Raw genomic sequence first — 22,961 nt, forward strand, 5'->3', positions numbered from 1 at the left:
TAAATAAACAATTGCAATGCAGCGTGGCGAGCAGAACACACCAGTTAGAAGGGGATTAACTGCAAAAAAGAACCCAGTGCATTCTAGGGGGTCCTAAGCTGAGCCTTGAAGCCTGCATATCTTATACCAGCAGAAAAGACAGGGGAGCTGAGGTTTCTAAGGAGCTGGAAGAGTGTGTGATAAAGGCTAAGAGTACATAGTCCACTCAGTGGTGTAAGGGGATGAGGTGGGACAAGGGCTGGAGAGGCAGAGGGCCAGATCTGGAATGGGACTGGGTGCCAGGGAAAGGGATCTGGACCATTATTTTGAGGTGATGGAGGAGCCAGTGAAGGGCTTTAAGCAGATGAATGAAACTATCAATTAAGTATCACATTTTTAGAAAGACCAGGGAGGCCTGTTATGGATAATGCTTGTAACCCAGGGAAAAACTGATGGTGGCCGGGGCTGGGGAGATGTCAGTGAGGACAGAAAGAAGACAAGGGTCTAAGATCTACTTGGGAGGCAGAGTGAACACAACTTGGTGGTGAATGTGATGTGGGAGAGATGAGAGGGGAGAAGTTGAACTGTGAATTAACAAGTGAGGCCAGCAGCCTTCCCCACAAATGTGCACTGTGATGGGGGAAGAGAGAGACAGTGATTGAGCACAAAGCCATCCTCAACCTGCAAAATAACTTACAATGCTGCCTCATCAACAGGGCAGCCTCTTTTCAAAGTAGGCTGCTAAGAATTCAGGGATGGATAGAAGGATGGATGACTGGCAGGTAGGTAGGTGGAGATATAGGTTGATGGATGGCTGGATAGATGGGAAAGGAGGGATGGAAGGAGGGGGAGAGGAGGCAGACAGGTAGGCGGGAAGGGAGGGAGGACAGGAAGCCAGAAGGACACACAGAGAGATAGCAGTTTTCGATTTACCTCTATTAATGCTTCTCCTTTTATTTAAATCGAAAACATGGGAAGAAACTGAGGTCCGGAGAGGATGAATGAGCCTCAGTCCAAAATTGAGCCAGAACAACTGCTGAATGATGTTACTCTGTCCCTGCTGCAGATACCCTATCTCCCCATCACTCCTTTATGAAAGGTTGCAATTCCCCGTTCACCCTTCCTCCTACCAGAAGAGTGAATCAGAATAAATCCAGACTGGCCAATAATTGAAAGAGGTGGTTTGGTATCAACCACTTTCAATTGGCCAATTGGAAAAACCATTTCTCCTCTTCTCCCCTAATCCCTTCTGTCTTGCTCTTCATTTTCATTATCATGTTACCAAGTGCTTACTGTGTGTCTGGCCCTGTTCTAAGCACTTTGGACGTATTGACTCATTTATTCTTATAATAATCCTATTAGATAAGTACTATGATTAGCTCTGTTTTTTCCAGAAGAGGAAACTGAGGCCCAGAGATGTAAGCAATTTGCTCAAGATCACACTTGCTCAAGATCACACAGCAGCCAGGCTAGAAAATAAGCCCAAGCAGCCTCTCTCTGCAGAGCCTGTGTTCTCAGCCTGGTTGCCACATTGCATCTGCTTCTCACAAATCAAGGTCTTCTAGCTTGGGCAAGCCCCTCCCCACTTAACACACCCACCCCACTCCCTAAGGTTAAGATATAAACACAACACCAGGCCCCCAAGACTCACAGCTGCTCATCCAGAAGATGACCGGGGATGGAAGTCCAGGCGGGGGGTTGCACTGGAGCGTCAAAGGAGCACCCTCTTGGACCACGACAGGGTCTAGGTTTTCCTTGGGCCACAGAGGAGATTCTGGAGAGAAGTGGACAAAGAGGATAAAGTGAGGGTGATGGCTGGGCCCGGGGCAAGGAGCAGGGTCAGAGGCAGGCATGCAAGGAGGAGAAACAGAAGGGGCACCTGGAGAAGGAGGGAGCAAGAGAGAGGGACGGGGCACGTGAGCCTACTCAAGGGGCCGCCCTTGAGAGGCAGGAGAAGGGAGGCATCTTCAAGGCTCCCCTCCTTTCCCCTCTCCTGTGCCCGCAGTGGCCAGTGAAATTGTTGCAGACAACAACTTCAAAAGGAAGCTTTGGGAGCTTCCTTTCCAGGGAATCATTCTGAGTTGGGGAAGATGCATAGAGAACACCAAGGCATCTGCAGGCCAAGGGCAGGGGCAGCCCTTCTGGAATGGCCTTCCACACCCCCCACTCTCCATTTACCCAGGAGCAGGGCATTTCAGCCCTGCCCCACGCTACTCACTAGACACCTGCAGGCGGATCCTATTGGACAGGGCCGTGCCAAATTTGTTGCGGGCGAAGCACTGATATTCCCCCTCATATTCCTCCGGCCGCCCGCCACTGCGGAAGTCAATCACCAGGGTCCCAGACCTCCTCCTCATGGACACCCGGGGGTCCTTGGCGATGTTGAAGAATCTGCTGTTTCGTGTCCAGTGGAAGCTGTGGAGAGTGGGGAGCAGTGGCAACCAAGACGAATGGGGTGGGCTCTGGGCTCCAGGCAGATCTCAGATCCCTAGTCGCTGGCTCAGTACCAAAATTCCCTCTCTCAGTCCCATTGTGGCACCCCTATACCAACAGGTCTCAGCCTGGCTGAGCAGAAGAACCATCTGGAGAGCTCAATAAAATGCAAAGTCCCAGGTCCCACCCAAGTGACTGTCCAGGGCAGGGGCCTGACGTTAGTATTTCTACCCACCTAAGACTGGGACTCGTGGCTCTAAGTATTAGATACTCAAGTAGCTACTCGGGGGTTATGTTAAACACGTTATCGAGGAGAGATTTTCATTTCTAGAATTGAGAATCTGTGGCTTCTTCCACCCCAGGACATTTCCAACCTTCTACTAGGAATGCAAACTTGAATTCATGTTCCACCTAACCTAAATACATCAGGGAGCTGGCTCTGCTCCTCCTGCCGCCTTAATTTTACAATCCATTTTAAAGCCAAAGTGAAACGGCTTAGGTTACTTGTGCCCTGCTCAGTGAGTACAGATTATATAGCAGTGACCACACCCTGTAGCCCAAGAGTGGCAGCTTTTGGCCGGGCGCGGTGGCTCACGCCTGTAATCCCAGTACTTTGGGAGGCTGAGGTGGGTGGATCACGAGGTCAGGAGATCGAGACCATCCTGGCTAACTTGGTGAAACCCCGTCTCCACTAAAAATACGAAAAATTAGCCGGGTGTGGTGGCGGGTGCCTGTAGTCCCAGCTACTTGGGAGGCTGACGCAGGAGAATGGCATGAACCCAGGAAGTGGAGCTTGCAGTGAGCCAAGATTGCACCACTGCACTCCAGTCTGGGGGATAGAGCGAGACTCCATCTCAATTAAAAAAAAAAAAAAAAAGAGTGGCAGCTTTTAAAGAAATGGCAGCCTAGTAGAACTGAGCCACTGGTGAAGAGCACTAGAATGGCCCCCTCTGCTCCTGGGAGCTGCAGCCAAGGCCTCACATCCTCAGATGCCCATGATCTAACTTGTAAAAGAAGCAGGGAAAGCAGGAGCAGCTGGAATAGCAGGGGCTGCTCAGTGCCACAGGATTATTGTCTCTGCAAAGGAACCATGGGGGAAAGACCAAACCTCAGAAGCAAGCGAGGTTACCATTACCCTGACTAACCCTTCAGGGTGACTCCCACGGCCAGTGAGGGAGTCCCTGCTGGTTCCCAGGCTCAGAGCTCTGGGTTCAAGACTGTCTTGTGCGAACCCAGGGGGCCAGAATAAAGCTGCTGCATACCTGGCTGCCTCTGCTTGGCCTCATTTCTCCTGCTGACAGACACACCCTAGATGGGGTCCTGTCACATACGGGTCTGAATCTTGCATGAGGCTCCTGAAAGGCTCAGTCTGTAGATGCTACTTTGAGGATGGGGATGGGGGCAGATAATAATGTCTGCCATGTCTCCGATGCTTATCATTTGGTAGAAATGCATGAGTTTAAAACTGGGTTCTGCCCCTTTCAAGCTGGGTAACCTTGGACCTCTGTACCCGTTTCCCCTCCTCTTCATAAGGACATTGGTCCTTCCCCAGAGCACTGTTAGGTGGTCGAACAAAACGTGAGTAACAGAACCTAACACAGAGCCCGGATACACACAACAGGCTTTTAATTAATGTCTGTTGACATCTTATTTGGTCTTAATGAGCACATAAACAGGTAGAGGCAAGCTCAGAATGAAAGACTCAAGTTGGCTTGGAAGAGGAACTTCCTATAAGCTAAACGTGGGGCAGATGATGGGAACACAGGGTGGAAGAAAGAATGTTATACGGAAAGTCAGAAAACTGAACATCCAGTCCTGGCTTTTGGTGTGAACTTAAGCCACTTGTTTTCTGGTCTCCAGTTTGCTTATCGGCAAAATTTCCTGGTACCTCAATTATGCCTTCCACCTAGTAGGTGCCTAATGGAAATTTTTTGGAATGGATGAGTCTAATTTTCCAGCTGCCTCATTTGCCTTAGTTATCATCAGGCCCAGAGGCAAGCGGGTGGTTTCAATGCACTCTTTTTCCCCTCCACTCACCTGGGGGCAGGGTTCCCTTTTGCTTCACACTCAATCAGGATGTTATCACGGGGGTCCACGATGTGATCCTTCACTGACTGCTTAGTGATGGTTGGTGGCTGCGTCACTGCAACAGTGCACAGGGAGCATGGTCAGGGCTGCAGGGACCTCCCTGGGGTCCAGCTTGGGGAACAGCTGAGATGAAGAGCTTCAGGAGCCACACATGCAAGCAGGCAAGTGGGTGGGGTGTGGGGGGTGGTGAACAGGGCCCCATTCTAGAGACCCAGCTCCTTAAATGGTGCCGCAGGAAAGAAGGTGGGTGTCAAAGATTAAGCATAAGAAGAATCCCTTTAAAAAGATCCCATAGGCAGTCAGGCGTGGTGGCTCACGCTTGTAATCCTAGCACTTTGGGAGGCAGAAGCAGGCGGATCACGAGGTCAGGAGATCGAGACCATCCTGGCTAACACGGTGAAACCCCGTCTCTACTAAAAAATACAAAAAATTAGCCAGGCGTGGTGGAGGGTGCCTGTAGTCCCAGCTACTCGGGAGGCTGAGGCAGGAGAATGACATGAACCCAGGAAGCGGAGCTTGCAGTGAGCCGAGATCGCACCACCGCACTCCAGCCTGGGCGACAGAGCGAGACTCTGTTTCAAAAAAAAAAAAAAAAAAATCCCATAGGCCAGGCACGGTGGCTCACACCTGTAATCCCAGCACTTTGGGAGGCTGAGGCGGATGGATTTTCTGAGGTCAGGAGTTCAAGACCAGCCTGGCCAACATGGTAAAACCCCATCTCTCCTAAAAGTAAAAAAAAAAAAAAAATTAGCCGGGCATGGTGGTGAGCACCTATAACCCCAGCTACTCGGGAGGCTGAGGCAGCAGAATCACTTGAATCCAGGAGGCCGAGGCTGCAGTGAACCCGGATTGTGCCGCTGTACTCCAGCCTGGGCGATAGAGCGAGACTCCATAAAAAAAAAAAAAAAAAAAAAAATTCCCATAGCATCCCGAGGAGAAACTGAAGGCCAGACTTTTAGTTTACTCATCCTTACCTTACAATGCTTAGCACAACATACAGTGCACAATAGTTTTTGATAAATGTCTGTTGAATGAATAAAGGAAGAAAAAGCAGCTAGATTTTCAGAACTTAGGGGTCATGGTGGTTCTGAGCCCTGGAGGCTCAACAAACGGCCAAACTATGGTGAGGCTAGAGCAGAGAGGGCCTTCAGTCCCCAAGAACTTCCCAGATCCTCCCCTTCTAGGTCCCAAGTGCCAGTGTGCTACCCTGGGGTCCTGTGCCAGCCACTGGAGGATGGGGAAACAGCTGTGGTGCACATGAGCTTCGATCCAATGACCCTCTTCTTACCACGTGCCCTTCTGTCTTTCCCAGCAAGAGAATGCTGCAGGCAAGCCTCCTTCCTTCCCCCTCAGTAAGATACCTCACTACAGGGCTCTGGTGTGAAGAGGCCCTAGCAGAAGTCCCAGCAGGCCACTAATCCCCAGGTATCACCTCATGCCTCATTCCTCCCTCCCAACTCCCAGAGGCACAGAGAGGCACACAGGGCACTTACGCTCATTCTGAATGCTTGCTGTTAGTTCCGACGGGTTAGCATTGGAGAGGGAGAAAAGAAGAACATTGTTATGCACACAACCGCCCAGGCATCCTCACGCCCCAGCACACAGGGAGTGGGCAGGGTGTGCCTGGGGAGGGCGCCGAGCACAGGGCTCTCTCCTCCTGGCCGCAGAGCCCAGTGCAAGAACCAGGCAGGGTTGGGGAACGGACCCAGTGAGTGCCTTACGGAGAAGGTGACGCCTCCCCTGGGTGACCAAAACCACAGAGTTGGGCAGAAAGACTGGCTCTGATCAAAGGACAGTGTCACCAGGAAGTCCACATGTCCCAAAGTGACAATGCTGCTTGAAAGAGGCCCTGAAGGTATTTCCCTCCATCTGATGCCACTGAGAGAAGGGGGCTCCTCAGCCAACAGTGAACAGGAGAGGCTGAGGGCAAGACAGGTGCCAGGAAGGGAGTGGACTGGAACCATTGCTGCAGGGCAAAGCTCCAAGGCCTCATTTCTCCCACGACAAGTTCTCTCCTTGGCATCTCCTCCTTTCCCATCCTATGGAAGACTCTAGAGGCAAATGCCCCTTTCATGGTACATTGCTTCTATTCATGGTACATTGCCTTGTAGAAATCATGCTTCTCAATGGGAGGCTCCAGAGATGAAGCAGAGGCTACAGATCCTTTCTGTGCTTTTCACAAAGAAGGTAAGGAGGCAAGTGGCACAAATCTCCCCCAGCTCCTACCTGAAGTGTGCATGTGCTCGTATAGGTGTGCTCCTGTGCAGGTGGATGTATGTATCTGAGGTCTGGGCTTCTCAAATTTTAACATGCATCACCTGGGGGCTGGTTAAAATGCAGGTTCTGATTCAGTTGGGCTGGGGTGGGGCCTGGGACTCTGCCTTTCTGACAAGTGCTGGGGCAATGCCATGCTGGTGGTGTGTGAACCATACTCTGGATAGGAAGGTTTTAGATGGTGTGCTTTTTGTGGGGACAAGGTCTTGGTTAAAATGTGCAGAAAGGGGAACATGTGTTGCTGTGACTTTCAAATGTCTTTTCCTGATGAATATATCAGAAAGTAACATGGCATTCTCATTTCATGCAGGTGCAGACTACTGTACTGTTGTTGCAGGCTGACTTTTTCAGAGTGAGGGCTCCTTGTGGGGAGCTGCGAGCTGCCAGCATCAGGGCAAAGCCATGGTGACTTTGAAGCCTTCCTACTTGACTTGAGTGAGATGTGGCGAGGATTCTGGGGGCTTAGAGAGGGCAGCCTGGAGAAGCCAGAGTTAAGCTCAGAACAAGAGGTGCAGGAAGAGCCACAGCAGGGGAGGGAAGAGAGATCCTAGAGGAGGGGCAGAGTGTGGCAGGACAAGGGCCCTGCTGTACATGCTATGCATGAAGGAAAGTCTTGAGACTAAGACTCATGAAAAGATCCAAAATAATTATTTCGTGTGGCCCCTAGAAGACTGAAGAGACATTTGCTTCGCCATTTGCCCAGGGCTGGCTGGGCAGGAGACAAAGGAATGAAAAGTCCAGGGGGAAAGCAAAAATCTATGGCTTCTGAACACATGCTCCCTGGAGCTCGTCTCCACAGCATCTTCACCCATATGTGATATTCTTGCCAGGGCCCCAAGAAAGGTAACTCCAGAAAGATGAACGCCAGTTGGCTTGGGCTGGGAGAAGAGGCCATTCTTAGGAGAGGCGGGGCTGTCACTGGGACCCGCTCCCCTTGGCCCTTAGCCCAGGCCCTTAGCTTCTTCATTCAGGACATTTTTGGGGTCTCACCCTGCTTAGCAAGAATGACAAGGGACCTCCTTTACCTATTCAAGACTTCAAGCCTCTCTTTTATAGAATCGAAGGCTGACTCAATGGAAAGAGCCCTAGACATTGTCCACGGAATCTCCAGATCCAAGGAAGAAGTCTCTTGGTCAAGATCATACAGGAAGTTTGCTGCAGAGCTAGAAGGAGAACCAGCTCTCCCAGTGCCTGGTCCAGAGTTTTTTGTTTTGTTTTGTTTTGTTTTAACAAATCCATCCTTGGCCAGAGAGGTGAGCGAGCCAGCTGGGGCCTCAGGACTCTGCTCTCCTTGACATTCTGGAGAAGGGTGAGTGAGAGGGGAGACTGTGGGTGCTGGAGACTCTCAGGGCAGCAAGAGTTGGTTGGATGCTGTCCCTAGCCCCCATACTATCAGGCCAGGGGCCTCTGGAGAATCTACTTGACTATAGGGATGGCATCTGCAGCCACCACTGTGCTACTAAGGAATTTCTTACAGGGACAGAACCAACCCAGAAGACAAGCTGCCACAGGGAGAAGACAGTGGGGACAGCTTGTCTAGGGATGAGGGTGACCAAGCTCCCACCCAGTGTCACACCACTCACCTTCTATGGAGCAGTGGAAAGTGAATTCCACAGCTCTTCCAGCCCAGCTCTGCAGGGAGTGATGCAGACGCCTGCTCGGTCTGCGAGGTTTCTTTACTTGTGTGCCTCTTTTCTTTCCCTGGCTCTGATACCTACGACCTCTGGCACGCATCCCTCAGGAGATGGAGCACGTGAGTGTGTGTGATTGAGGTGTGTGAGTGGGAGTGAGTGTGCATACGTGTGAGCACATATGGGTATGTGAGGGCATGTGTGAATGTGCATGAGTGTGAGCATGTGAGGATATGTGAGGGTGTGAGTGTGAGTGGGTGTGAGTGTGCATGAGTGAGCAGGTGTGAGTGTGAGTGTATGTGTGAATGTGCATGTATGTGTGAGAGTGTGCATATGAGTTGAGGTCATCCTGCAGCGTTATTTGTGATGAAGGTGGGAAGGAATTGTTTCTGCCACTTCTGGGAGGAAAATGCTGTCCCCTGATGCAGGGCCAGGGACAAAACGGCCAGCAGACCCACTTTTTGGCAAACTCACTCTGGTTGATGAGGTGACCCTTGGCTTTTTTCAAAGGTCATACTGTTCTCCTTGGGGCTGGATAGGGAGGGAAGGAGGGAGGGAGGGAGGGGATGGGTGGGAGGGGTGCGTGTGACTTCGCTGGCACAGCAGTGGGAGCTGGAGGCTGGGCCTTCAATGAGGGATTGTGCAGCGGTCTGGGGCTCTGCTCCAGGAGGCCTGCGGCGCCCAGCCTCTCCAGAATAGAAGCAGTGCCCCTGCCCTCGAGACACAGATAATGTCCACTGAAGGGGCAAATGAGTAGAAAGAACACCTGGCAGGGCGAGAACGTTAAGAATGCCTGATCTTCCTTCAGCCCAGGGCTGGATGGAGGGTGGGCTCAGCTCAGCACACATGGGAGGTCTGTGGTGCTGGGCCCAGCGAGATGGAGAGACCTGCTGAGGACAGCCTCTTCCCAGGGCAGCCAGGGCCTCTCTGAAGGGCTGGCCTTCTGTCTTGCATTCAGCTTCTTTTTTCTGTTTGTTTGTTTGTTTTTGGGGAATAAACAGTCTTTATGGGCTCAGACCAGAAGCCCATGGGTCTTGAGGACCCCTGTGAACTTGCGATTTTCTTCTCCCTGTTCTTTTGGGCCTGTTTCTGCTGCTGTTTCTTTTGGTGGTGGATCTTGGCCTTTTCCCTCCTCTTTTCCTCCAGGGTGGCTATCACTGCCTGGTACTTCCAGTCAACCTTATGAGACAGGTGCCCCAGGCAAGCAAACTTTCTTGTGGGCTTCAGATGCTCAGCCTTGAGGGCAGCAGGGATCACCATCTGCTTTTTTGTGTCAGGGGCGGTGGGATCCCATCAAACACCATGAGGCGGTCCAGGGCGGCTGGCCTCGCTTGGTCTTGTGGGGTAGCATGCCCCGTAGGGTCTGCCAAAAAAGAAGGCTGGCAGCCTGGGAATGGTGGGGGCCTCGGGAAGGGTTGGTGTTCATCCACTTGCAGAGGAAGGCCAGATACTTTAACTTGTTTCTATAGAAATTGCCAGAAATGCCAATGCCCTCGCAGTGCATGACCACCACCTTCCAGCCCAGCAGTACAGGAGGCCCAGGAGATGGCCTCGGCCATAGAGTGCCAGGACCTGCCCCCTCATCCCCTGTCATCTTCGGTGGCCACTGGGAAAGTGTGTTCAGTTTCTGCAGACTCTTTTTGGACACGTTGCCAGGGCCACTGGACCTGCAGCAACCGGGGAGGTGCCATGTGTGTGGGGCATGCTCCGGGCAGCCTGGGTCTCCTGCCCCGACACAGCCAGAGCGTCTGGAATGGCGGTGCAGAAGGACTTCCCTCTCCATCAGAGAGGTGCTGTGGTCCTATCCCGGCTCTGTCGCTTCCTTGTCTCTAACCCGCAGGCTAAGGATAACACCTATGTTGAGGGTTAGCTGCCAGAACCACGTGCGATGAGGCACACGCAGCACTTAGCTCACTCCCTGGTGCATGACACCTGTGATTCCAGTGGTTTCTTTTTTGATTCCACCACCCATTTGCTGTGTGACTCTAAGCTAGCAAAGGCTTGAGTTTCCGCGAACACAGTGTGGGGTGGGGGTCGTCCCAGGGACACTGGAATGGGGAGATGGTGGGGAGATCAGGGCACTCTCAGCTCTACCCTACAGGTGGGGCTTTGGAGAGCCTGACTGCTTGGGGTGTCTGCTGTGTCTCCGTTTCCTGTAGAGCTTTAGAATTCCAGATTCTTAAGATAGACACCAAAGCCATCTATTTATAGGCTCACCTTGCAGGGACCCCTCACCCACTGGCCCTGGGGATCAAAGCAGCAGGTGAGTGAGAGAGGAGAAGTGGCAGAAGAGAAATGAGCCTTCACCACTTCCCTGATAACCCAATTTCCTCTGCACACCCTCCCTCCGGGGACTTGGCCTTACCAGGCTCCTTATTAGACTGTCTGCCTGGGACTGTTAATGAGAAACTCTCCTCGAGCCAGCCTCGCAGACAGTTACCATGGGAACAGGTCCTTTCACAACTCTCCTCTCCTCCCTCCCTCCCTCCCTGTGTACATGCACACGTGTGTGGGCATGCACACATATGCACACATACATTCAAGTCCATATGCCTGGGGGTATTGGGAGGGCAGCAGGGGCTTTGCCCATCTTACCTCTGGGTCTGACTTACAGTTACTACTGGTGTTCTATCATCCAAAAAGTCCCCTCCTCTGGGGCAGCTATTATGGGTGAAGTAGAGTGCCAGGAGGGCTGAGATACCTCCAACTCTTCTCCAAACTATGCTAACTCCAGGACCAGGGGTCTGGCCTTGGAGAGCTCAGGGAGGACTTTTTAGAGTTTGTATTACTCTCCTGCCCCCCTCCCCAGACATCTGTTAACTGGAGAGAGCCCAAGCCAATGTTGGTGTCGTGTGGGTCCCCTCTGTTCCTTGACACAAGGAACAGGGGTCAGAGATGGCATGCTCACATCCTAGCCTGGGGATGCTAAGACATTTTGCCAGAAGTGTCAGAGTTGTGGTAAAGGTGGCACACACCGAAAGGCAGGGCCGAGGAGCTTGGCTGCCAATACATGGGCCATTGATGAACGCAGCAACAGATATGGTCGGTGGAGACATGGCTGTTAGATTTGCATTTTAAGCCCCTTACTTTATGATTCTGATGGTCAAATAATGCCCCCTCTATGAGAAACAGAATGACAGCGATTTTACTTTTTATCTTTACTGCGGGAAAGTTGAAAACAATGAGAAGGAATCCATGCCTGGTTCTCCCATGCGGCATGATAATGGGGCTCTATTTTAATGTCTCATTTAGCCATGTCTTTTGCAAAGATAATTCTGCTCCCAGCCCTTCCCAGGCCTGTGTCCTCCTGATTACTCCGGCCAAGAGGGCCCGAAGGGTGTGGATTTGACTATATCAGACATTAGAAAGGCAAGTAAGAACTGCTCCACCACACTTGACCCTGGAAACTGCTTTCATGGGCAAGTCAAGACCACAGAGGACCTGGAGAGGTGAGCAGAGGGAAAAACCCAAGTGGCACTCAGAATCCCAAACTCCGCCACCTCTGGTCCCACTCAGCTGGCTCCAGGTGGCCCAAGCATCAGCTCAGCCACAGCCCTGAGAAACTGGCTCTGCAACATACAGTCTCAAACTTCCAAACATGAGCCCGTGTCAATTCTTTGGAGAGAAACCCAGCTCTGAATCTCAGAATCCACTGCGTCCCCTCTCCTCAACCTTCTTTGAATTATCTGAACTTTCCTCTGACCTTTCCTCCCCTCCCACCCCTCTGCCCAAAATCAGGAAAAAAAAGAGAAGAGAATGGGGCAGGACTCACGATCCATAGGAATTTCGATGGCTCCGCCAAGACTGAGGAGGCAGAGGAGGAAGGCTGCATGGACCCAGGGCGGCGGTGGCTGCCTGGCCATCCTCGGCACCTGGCCCCGCTCCCTGCTCCCCAGCACTCGGGGTCTTGTCACCTCGAGCTGCTTTAACTGGGCCTCCCGGACAGAGCTTAGCTGTGGAAAGAAACATAAGAGCAAGTGGGTTTTTCATGAACTTGTGGTTTGCTCTAGCAATCCTACAGGGCTTTGGAGGACCCAAGAGCCCCCTTGATCACAGAGTAATGTTCTAGATAGAGCAGAGTTTCTTAACCTCAACACTACTGACACGTGGGACTGAACAATTCTTGGCCTGGGGAACTGTCCTGGGTATTGTAAGATGTTTAGCAGCATCTCTGACCTCTACCCAATAGAAGCCAGTACAGCCCACCCCCCTTCACCACTACCAATCAGAAATGTCTCCAGACATTGGCAATTGTTCCCTGGAGGGCAAAACTCCCAGCTGAAAACCACTGTTAGAGAAGGAAGGGCAACTCTGCAAAGAACAGTCATGAAAACAAACATTGGCCTATTGGCCTGCAGGCCCAGCAACCAGAAGATGCCATGCACTGATCTGGTAAGAAATGCACCAATCTCACAGCCTCTCTGAACCACATGTGCTGAGTGTGCCTGGGGTTGAGCATATTTGCGGTAGAGGCACAGAGATGAGATCGCACTGATGTCCTTTGATCCCAGGATGAAGGGGGCAGGGTGACGTTGGCAGGACTGGGGATCACGGGTTAGATAAGTGAAGACTTGGCGCACAAAGGACTTTTTGTCATTTTTGTAGAAAAATGAATGATTTCTGCAAGTATTTTGTGCAGCTAAGGTACTGTAGTCCCTGATATTGTCCTTTTATAGATAACAGCAGTGGTGAGACGATGACCAGGAAGAAGTGGGCTTCAGGTGGTTGGTAGAGTAAACAACATGTATGATGATTCAGTGTTCATCCTCAAGCACAAGAAATCATTCCAGGGCTTACAGGGATGGTGTTAAAAATGGTTGTCCAAGGAACCTAGAATGGATCCTTAGAGGCAAACCTTTCTTCTCCTCCTCTAGAAAGAGAAGAGCAAGAATGGCCTACAGCTGAGACTCAAATAGAGTGCTTTAAGATTGCCTGAGGTTCTGAAACATACACTTTAAAAAATTGGTCCAGTTTGTTATTCTACTGTGGTGGCAAGTCAAAGAGGAAGGCAGGAGGTGGCTTCTCCAGAATTCCTCCAGTTTTCCTAGATTCATAGCTACCTATCAGATGGACACATCATTCTCCTGCTCCTATTTTATTCAGCAGCAAATTGAAGCCCACTCTCAATTGTGCACATGCACCATCTCCCATCCACCCTGACTGAGGGTGCAGAAGATAAGAACAGGACTCCAGTGCTTGCTCTCTGAGAGGGCGAGAGATCCTGGGAGACAAGGCCATCCTTCTGGAGACCTGGAGCAAAAAGCAGGTCACTGATTATTGCAATAGGACAAGGGACTTCCCTTGTGCCAGGATATGGGGCAAACTAAAGGATTCTTATTCACATTTTTGCAGTTTCTTTCCTAGAAGCTGGGCCCAGCACCAACCCTCAATTTTGTGTATATTTCTGGACTCCTCCACTTGCCTCCTTTCCCACTGCCACCACCGTGGTTTTGATCACCAACATTTCATGCCAGAGTTACTGCAACAGCTTCCTAAGTGGTCTCTCCAAGTCCACTTTTCTCCCCTGTGGTTTGTTTTTTACTTTATTATTTTTAATCGACACATAATAATTGTACACATTTATGGGATGCAGTGTGATATGCCCCTCTGATTTAGTCTCCACTCATAATCAAAGCTGTTATTTCTAAAGGCAAACAGAAATGTGCTACTCCCCTAGTGTAACTCTCAATAGCTCACTGCTGCTTGGGAGTTAAAGGTAGTGTCCTTGACATGGCTCAGAGGCCCTGCATAATGCATCTCCTCTGCTAGCTCACTGCTCATCTCTCCCTTGCATCCTGTGTTCCAGCCAAGACTGCTCTTCTACCAGCTCCCTCGGTACATCATGCTTGGTCTTGCTTACTGACTTTTGCACCATTAAGCTCTGGTCTAGAACACTCTGTGTCTGCCCTCTCTCGTTAGTATTTGCCAGGTATGACATATGTGTCCTTTATCTGTGCTCCTGCACACACTTTACTTCCCCCATTATGGCACATTTCACTTTGTATTCATTCCAAAAGCCATTTGTCTATCTCCCCTATGAAAATGAAAGCTTTTTTATAAGGGAAGGTACCCTGTCTTGTTTACTGTTCTATTCTTAGAATCAATCATAGTACCTAAAACATAGCAGATCCTCGAAACTGTGAGAGGGATCGATATATGGATGGATGAAAAAATGAACGAATGATTAAATGGATGAAATAAGAAGCCATTTGGACCATCATGTGCTTTTTAAAACCTCACGTTTCCCCCAGAAAACCACCAGGCGGCGCAGGAGAGCACATGCTGTGGACCTGGGTGGCATACTGTGAAGGCTACTCATTAGTGGAACAAAAAAATCCGCCCCTACACAGACGGTGCTCTCTGGAGAGGAAACCAACAAGCCGAAAGAGGGTTAAGAGAGTAGAAAATCTCCCAAGGAGGGACCCTCTGGCTAGAAGGCATCACAGGAGGTCTTTGGTTCACCTTCGCAACTCTCTAAGATGGTCCTTATACTGTCGCAGAAAGAATCCACTAATGCCTCTCCTTGGCTTATACATCTCCAAAGACCAGACTCAGATCAGGCAACTGAACCCTTAGTGCTGAGGGAACCTGCGCTAGAGGAAGGCGCAGCAGGGGCAGCGGGCATGGCTCCCATCCAGGCTCCACGACCACCATGTTTGGCTTAGGAGCTGCCAAGCAGAGGGAAGTGAAGGGAAAGAGACGGATATTTTATTTTGGGACTCTTGATAGAACTAGGAAGCCAGAAGCTATTCATTAAATCAGATACACATTGGCAAGAAAAAAAAGCCCAATTGTATGGGATATTTTAAATTCACTATTTAACAATAGAGTGGAAAAAGAATCTCAAGATAATCACATTTAGCTGTGTAGCAATTCTCTCCCTCTTTCCTCTCTGGAACCCAGTTTTTCCAACAAAATCTTACAAGAGGAAAAGAATTTAAAGAACACTAGTTTCATCCAATCCCCTTTCTTTTCAGATGAAGAAACAAAAGCCGAGAGAAGGGAAGTGACTGGTTTGAGTTTACCCAGCTGGTTAGTGGCAAAGGTAGAAAAAGAACCCAGGTTTCTTGACTCCCAGTCCAGGGATTTTCCACCCATTTTTCTCTTTGTATATACAGGAAAAGTACCAGAGTAAGGTTGCTATTTAAAAAAGAAATGTATAGTTTGGCAGTTCCTCAAAAAGTTAGACATAAAATTACCATATGACTCTGCAATTCTAAGGTATATGTGCGAAAGGATTAAAAACAGGCATCAAACAAGTACATGTACACAAAATGTTCACAGCAGCATCATGCACAACAGCCAAAGGGTGGACACAGCCCACATGTCCTCTAAGGAATGAATGGATAAACAAATTCCAGTATGTATATACCCTGGAATATGACTCAGCCATAGGAAGGAATTCAATACTGACATGCTCCAACGTGGATGAATCCTGAAAACACGCTCGGTGAAAGAACCATGCACAAAAGGTCACAGGGAATGATCCCATAGATATGACATGTCTAGGTCTTATCTGTAGAATAGACACATACATAGAGACAAAACACAGATTGTCTTTGGTGACCAGAGGCAGAGGGGAAGGGAGAAGGAGGGTAACTGGTTAATGGGCATGAGGTTTCCTTTTGAGATGCAAATGTTTTGGAACTGGATAGAGTTGTGGGTGCACACATTGTGAATGGACCAAACGCTACTGAATTGTGCACTTAATTTAATTAATTTATTTTTGAGACGGAATCTCACTCTGTTGCCCAGGCGGGAGTGCAGTGGCATGATCTCGGCTCACTGCAGCCTCCACCTCCTGGGTTGAAGTGATTCTCGTGCCTTAGCCTTCCAAGTAGCTGGGATTACAGGCATGTGCCACCACACCCAGCTAAATTTTGTATTTTTAGTAGAGACAGAGTTTGACCATGTTGCCCAGGCTGGTCTCAAACTCCTGACCTCAGGTGATCCACCCAGCTCGGCCTCCCAAAGTGTTGGGATTATAGGTGTGAGCCATCGCGCCTGGCTTTGAGTTGTGCACTTTAAAACGGTTTATGTTTCACCTCAACAAAAAAGAAAAGTATAATATTGGCCTCCATTATGTGCTCATAAAGATGGGACAGAGGATGAAGAGGACAGATTATTCGATGTGAGCATATAAGGGCCCTCAGCTCCCCAGGCTGGGTTCACTCAGCATGGAAGGCAGGCACATGGTTTGCAACCCTTGCCATCCATTCTGAGGAAATTTCCATCCAAGTCAAAGGAAGGAGTGAATCCACCATCTTTCTGAGTATGAGAGTTCTAGTACTGAGCTCAAAGAACCCAACATAGAGTGATAGCAGAGATGCCCTGCCTGAAGGTACCCCTCCATCAGCAAGGCTTACAGTTCCCCTGTCCTGATGACCAGGAAGAAAGGTGAAAGGGACAGGCTTGCTAGCCTACAGCAATCAAGTCCACATTTCCCATTCAACCTTAGTCATTGCACAGTCTTGCCCTATGGCCCAGTCATGCCACCTCTCGGGTTCCTCTCCCAGCCCTTCCAACCACACCAGAGGTGACTGCTTAGGTGCAGAGAAGTGCAACATCCAGATGTGGGGGTGGTTGGTTCTAGCGGGATCATCCCAGGGAGGACCAGGAAACTCCCACATCCTAGGAGGGAAAGTAGAGGAGAGGGGGTAGGTTGAGCCTGAAGAAGAGGGGCCACAGTGATTGTATTCACATGCTGGGAGAGAGTGTAGAATTTTTCTGTTTAGTTCCACAGGGGCAAAGCTAGGACCAAATAGGAGAATGTTTCAGAAAGGCAGGTGCTTCCTTGAGTCACAGGAAGAATTGTCTGATAAATGCAGCCGTGCCACAATACCATTAGTGAAAAAACATACTCTAAATATGATATGTTTGAAGGATCCTTTTATATATAATAACATAAGAGGCAAGCTGTAAGGATATAAAATACATGAGAGGAGGGCTCATTGCAGGGGGCAGGGGGAGAGTGCAGAAAAGAACAAAAATAAATACAACAAAGAAATAAATCCTATGTGGATGCATGGTATACTAAGTACTGGAGAACATGATTAATTCAGCTCATGTATATCTGAGGTCTCCCAATCCCCCTACACACACACACACACACACACACACACACACACACACACACACACACACATCCATCCATCCATCCAGGAAGAAAAGAGAATAGAACTACCTGAAGGTGACATGTTCTGCCATGTTAAGTACTGTTTCATAAAAACTCCAAATGGCATTGGTTAGGTGTGTTACTGACAACATTCCCACACAGGAGGAAGGCTGGATGCTTTTCAGAGTCACCTGGACACTCTTCAAACATGCAGATTCCCGGGCCCTCAATCTTCTAGGCAGGGGCCAAATCAGGTTGTAGATTGTTTTTAATGCTCTTAGAACCTGTTATCTCATACAGGGATGGGCCACACACATGGGCAACCTGCCTGAACACAAGGCCTTTAAATTTGCAAGGCTTGTGAGTGATTCAGATTCAAAATGTCCAAGATGTCACATGTGAGTTTGCTAATGATCCGCCTGGTAGAAGACCTCTGGACATGGTGGTGTCTTGTCTAGTTCGAGAGCATTGGCTGCATGGTTAGACTGCCTGGTTTGAGGCCACTTCCCACTTAAAAGTATGGGAGCCGGTGGCAGTGTGGGGGGCTTGGGCAAGCACTGAAGCTTGGAAGCTTTGTATTTATCATCTGAAAAATGGGGATAACAATAGCACCAATTCTAGAAGGCTGCTGTGAGGATTTATCACACAATTCCTATGTAAAACACTTGGTAAAGCATGGGGCACAGCGTAAACACTTAAAAAATGTCAGCTGCTGCCCCTGAGTGGGTTTGAGCTCAAAGGGATGAGGGAAGCATTCTGTCCACCTCCACGACATGACCAATATGAGTAGTAAGTGGCTGTAATAATGATACATTCATGGTCACAGGCTGCTTTTCTGTTTTTCCTTTTCTTCTGGGCCCTGGTTTCTTTCCCCACATTGGGGGCCCCTGGTGTTGATTCCACAAGCTGTCCCTGGCAGACGGATGAGATCCCGTGGCTCCCACGAGCTGTCGCCATGGGGAGCTCCTCACATTCCCGCAGCCACGTTCTAGGCAGGCTGTCCTGGTGGTCACAACACATCTGAAGTGACAGGGAGAGAAGACTGGCAGCGTCGAGACATGGCTCAGCTGGCAGCTCTTCGTCTCCTGGAGGGAAAGCCATCTCAGACTTTTGGGCTGCATGCAGTCGGCAGGGATTCATTCACATAGCCGACTGGACGGCAGTGATTATTCTAGAGAACACATGCATGGACAAGAGACAAAGCCCCTCTACTCTCATGGAGTTTCCATCCCAGCAGGGAGGACAGTAAATATATGTTGAACAAAAAATCCAGTAGCAATAAGTGCAACGGAGAAAACACAACCGACCTGCACGTGGATGTTTAACAGCTTTGTTGATAATTTTGCCAAAACCCAGACAGAAGCAACCAGGACGTTCTCCCATCAGCAGATGGAGAAACAGAGGTACACCCAATGGAATATTACTCAGTGCCCAAAAGAAGTGAGCTACCAAGCCATGGAAAGACATGGAGGAAAGGCACACTACTAAGTGAAGGAAGCCAGTCTGAAAAGGCTGCACACTGTGTGGTTACAACTGCATGACATTCTGGAAAAGGCAAAACTATAGAGATAGTAGAAAGATCTGTGATTGCTGGGGGTGCGGGTTGGGGGATGAATAGACAGAGCACAGAGGAGGGTGTTTAGGGCAGTGAAACTTCTCTGTATGATGCCCTAATAGTAGATACTTGTCATTATATAATACATTTGTCCAAACCCATAGAACTCCAAGAGTGAACCCTAACATCAACTGTGGACTGTGGGTGATAATGATGTGTCCATGTAGGTTCATCGACTGTAACGAACATGTTAGTATGGTGAGAAATGTTGATAATGGAGGGGGCTGAGTACGTGTGAAGATGGGGTGCATGGGAACTCTCTGTACCTTGAACCTAAAACTGCTTTAGAAGTATTTTTTTTAAAAGAAAGAAACCACAGTAGTGATTGATGTGATGTGATAAAGTGAAGTGAATGGTCAAGGAAGGCCTCTCTGTGAGAAGTTGACATCTGACCAAGACCTGAATGGTAAGAAGGCACTAACCTTGCAAAGACAGGTCAGAAAAGCATCCCAGGCAAGAAGAGCTGCTTGTGCAAAGGCCCTGTGGCAGGAATCACATTGACCCATGCAAGAAACTGAGAGAAGCCAGCATGGCTGGAGCTTGGAGGGCACAAGGACAAGAATGGAACAAGTCAGTCAGAGAGAGAGTCCAGGGCATGCTCACGGAGAGCTCTGAAGGCCAAAAGAAGGAGCCTGAAGCACATTCTAAGCATGATAGGAAGCGGCTGCAGGGTTTGAAGCCAGAGTGACATGGTGAGATTTGCTTGTAAAGACCACTCTGGCTGCCACATGGAGGGCAGAATGTCAATGGGCCAGGGTGGAAGTGGGGAGGCCAGGTAGGAGGCTCCACAGCCTCTGAGTGAGGCCAGCCCTCAGCCTGCACACCAGACACCCCACACTCTTTCAACAAGACCCCCACCCTGTGCAGCCAGCCTCATGGCCATCTCTGGGGTAAAACATAAAATACCCAGAGGGGTGAGGACAGAGCTAAAGATTTCTAAGAATCTGTTAGTGCTGGACATGGTGGCTCACACCTGTAATCCCAGCACTTTGGGAGGCCGAGGTGGACAGATCACTTGAGGCCAGGAGTTTGAGACCAGCCTTGCCAACATGGTGAAATCCCATCTCTACAAAAATATAAAAAATTAGCCAGGTGTGGGGGTGCACGCCTGTAATCCCAGCTACTCGGGAGGCTGAGGCAGGAGAATCACTTGAACCTGGGAGGTGGAGGTTGCAGTGAGCCAAGATTGTGCCACTGCACTCCAGCATGGGTTACAGAGCAAGACTCCATCTCAAAAAAAAAAAAAAAAAAAAAAAAAGAAAGAGAGAGAGAGAGAATCTGTTAGTGCTAGGTTTTCACACTGGGTCCAGAGGAGCTGGTGGGTTTTCCAAAAATGACTCAGGGGCCTTCTTCAAGGAGGATTGGGCAGGAGGAGAACAGGTGGGACTCAGGACCCCCCTCCCACTCTCCCCAGAGCTGCCAACAGTGACTGTTTTTATACTGGGGTTTCGTATAAGGTTTTATTTGAAGAAAAGACTGTTGAGTGAAGGAAGAACCACAGTAAAGGCAGATTGGGAAAGGAGAGTGACTGACATAAAGATAGTGTGGGAGGAAAGAACTGGAAACCCTGTGCAGCAGCCTGATGTTCCATATTCAAAAACCCTGTGCCCAGTGGCCATGATGCACGGGGGCAATGGCAAGACATGGGTGTGAGGAGGAACACGCCAGGCTAAGGCTGCAGTGCTGGCCTTGGAAAATCCCCCAGCCTTCCCATGCTAGCCTTTGCATTTGTGTTGAGGACTGGGGTGCCCAGTCTCATCTTCCTCTATCCCATTTCGGATCACTCCTACTTATACCCCATGCAGACTGAACAGATCAGACGCTGGCCAGACCCTAGATGACAGTACAGTCCTGACACACAAGCTCTGCAGCACCCAGCCCAGGACAGTCAGCCTTGCTCAGTGCTGTCAGCTCCCCTATTTCTTGCTGCCACTTTCTACTCAGAACTGACCAGGAAAGCTGAATACGTTCCCAAACCAATCACATAAGATGCCCACTTCTAGTTTGCCCATCTCCAGTTTCCCAGACACATCTGGAGCCTTCCTTTCACTCATGACAAAGCTTTCCCACTCCCCTGCCTGCCTCTGAGTCTCTGTCAAATGCAGGTGATGGTGGCTGACTCCCTTGCTGTAGCAAGCTCTGAATAAATAGCTTCCGCTTGTTCTCATGTGGGTGATCTTTGTTTACTTCCACACTGTCTTTACGGCAATCACTCTTCTTTCATAGTCTGCCTTTACTGCTCTCCTTCTTTCTCCTAATTCTTTGCCATCTTCCAGGCTCAGGTCAGGTGCTACCTCCTCTGGGAAGTCTCCCTTGCTTTCCTGGCACCATCCCTTCCCACCAAGGCTGGATTAGGTCCTCATCCTAAGTGCTCTTAGAGCATTTTGGAATATATTCACTATAATGAGTGCTAGATTTCAGTGTCAATTAATTGTCTGTTTCCCCAACTGCACCATGAATTCCTTGAGGCTAAGACAGTGTCTTGTTCAACCTGCACAACGTCCAGCACACAGAGAACTCTAGTGCATATTTACTGGCTGCATAGCCAGCACCCATACTATCCTCCTCCCATCCACAGTGCCCATATTTTTCTTTGGAGAATTCATCTCTATCCCTTTCTCAGAGCAATCCTACACCAATTCCAGGGCTGGGCCCTGATTAGTTTAAGCCAATTACCATCTCCTAGCCTGTCACCACCACGACTGGTTTAGGAATGGGCATCTATTCCAGCAAGCGGCAATGTGATTCATGAAGACTTCTGCTGAGACCTCTGGGAAAGAGGAGTTTCCCCTCTCTTCTGAAAAAGACCCTGTGGTCATCTTCAGTAAGAGGAGAGGCTGGAGCTGTTGGGGGTGGGAAAGGGGGTCTCCATGTCAAATCTGAGGATAACCCGGAAGGCAGAGAGAAGACATAGGAAGACTCAATCCTTCATGTCCTTGTTTGAGTTACTGATTGAACATTTTCTGAAACAAGTCTTACTGTGGGTTTTTAATTACATATACATTTACATTAACAATTCTCTTTAATTTGCAAGCCAATTAGAGTTGAATTTTCTATCACTTGCAACTGGCAGTGCTGTCAGAATCAGAAGTGTCCTTAGAATGCTGGTTGATGCCTACCTATGCTGCCACTTTCTGTATATAAAAAGTGTCCTTCCTCCTGCCCACCTCTACCTGGACCAGCCCCAGCTTCCGCATGGATCTGCCCTTGACCATGAAATGTTGCTCTCCCCAGAACTTCCAAACTCTTCTCAACTGGCTCTCTGCCTCAGCAGAGAAACATCTTCAAGTTTCTCTCATCTGTTTTTTTTTTTTTTTTGAAATGGAGTCTCACTCTGTCGCCTGGGGTGGAGTGCAATAGCGTGATCTCAGCTCATTGCAACCTCCACCTCTTGGGTTCAAGTGATTTTCCTACCTCAGCATCCCGAGGTAGGATGGGATTACAGGCACCTGCCACCACGCCCAGCTAATTTTTCTATTTTTAGTAGAGACAAGGTTTCACCATGTTGGCCAGGCTGGCCTCGAACTCCTGACCATAGATGATCCACCCATGTCGGCCTCCCCAAGTGCTGGGATTACAGGCGTGAGTCACCATGCCCAGCCTCTCTTATCTTATAACAAAAAGATCCTTCTCTGTATCCCACAGCCTCCCTATATATGCATACTAGAATTTTTTTCTCCATCTCTTCTCTTCTGAAAGCTTTTTTTTTTTTTTTTTTGGCTTCTTCCTTTCCCATTCACTCCTTATGCTCCTCTAACTCTCCTCTCCTGACCTCCCACTGGCTGAATCTAGTGTTCTCAGTCTTTATTTTGCCAAACCTCCTGGA

At 49.4% G+C, this 22,961-nt stretch overlaps 1 protein-coding gene and 1 pseudogene across 36 annotated transcripts in view; both read right to left on the reverse strand.

Moving 5' to 3' along the window:
- NFASC (neurofascin) overlaps positions 1-22,961 on the reverse strand; it is a 194,071-nt gene that overhangs the window by 66,122 nt on the left and 104,988 nt on the right. For 20 of the 36 annotated variants that reach the window (XM_004028235.5, XM_019029347.4, XM_019029331.4 and 17 more), the window contains 5 exons: positions 12,178-12,358; positions 5,994-6,011; positions 4,450-4,555; positions 2,198-2,394; positions 1,631-1,753 (listed from right to left, as the gene is read on the reverse strand). In XM_004028235.5, coding sequence (XP_004028284.4) covers positions 1,631-1,753; positions 2,198-2,394; positions 4,450-4,555; positions 5,994-6,011; positions 12,178-12,358 — 625 coding nt within the window. The remainder of the gene's footprint in view (positions 1-1,630; positions 1,754-2,197; positions 2,395-4,449; positions 4,556-5,993; positions 6,012-12,177; positions 12,359-22,961) is intronic. The other 16 variants (XM_055369304.2, XM_055369241.2, XM_019029348.4 and 13 more) reach the window with 1 other exon arrangement.
- On the reverse strand, positions 6,018-12,171 carry LOC129528529 (large ribosomal subunit protein uL13-like; annotated as a pseudogene).

The sequence above is a fragment of the Gorilla gorilla genome, chromosome 1, assembly GCF_029281585.2.
Source record: "Gorilla gorilla gorilla isolate KB3781 chromosome 1, NHGRI_mGorGor1-v2.1_pri, whole genome shotgun sequence".
NCBI classification, from domain to species: domain Eukaryota; kingdom Metazoa; phylum Chordata; class Mammalia; order Primates; family Hominidae; genus Gorilla; species Gorilla gorilla.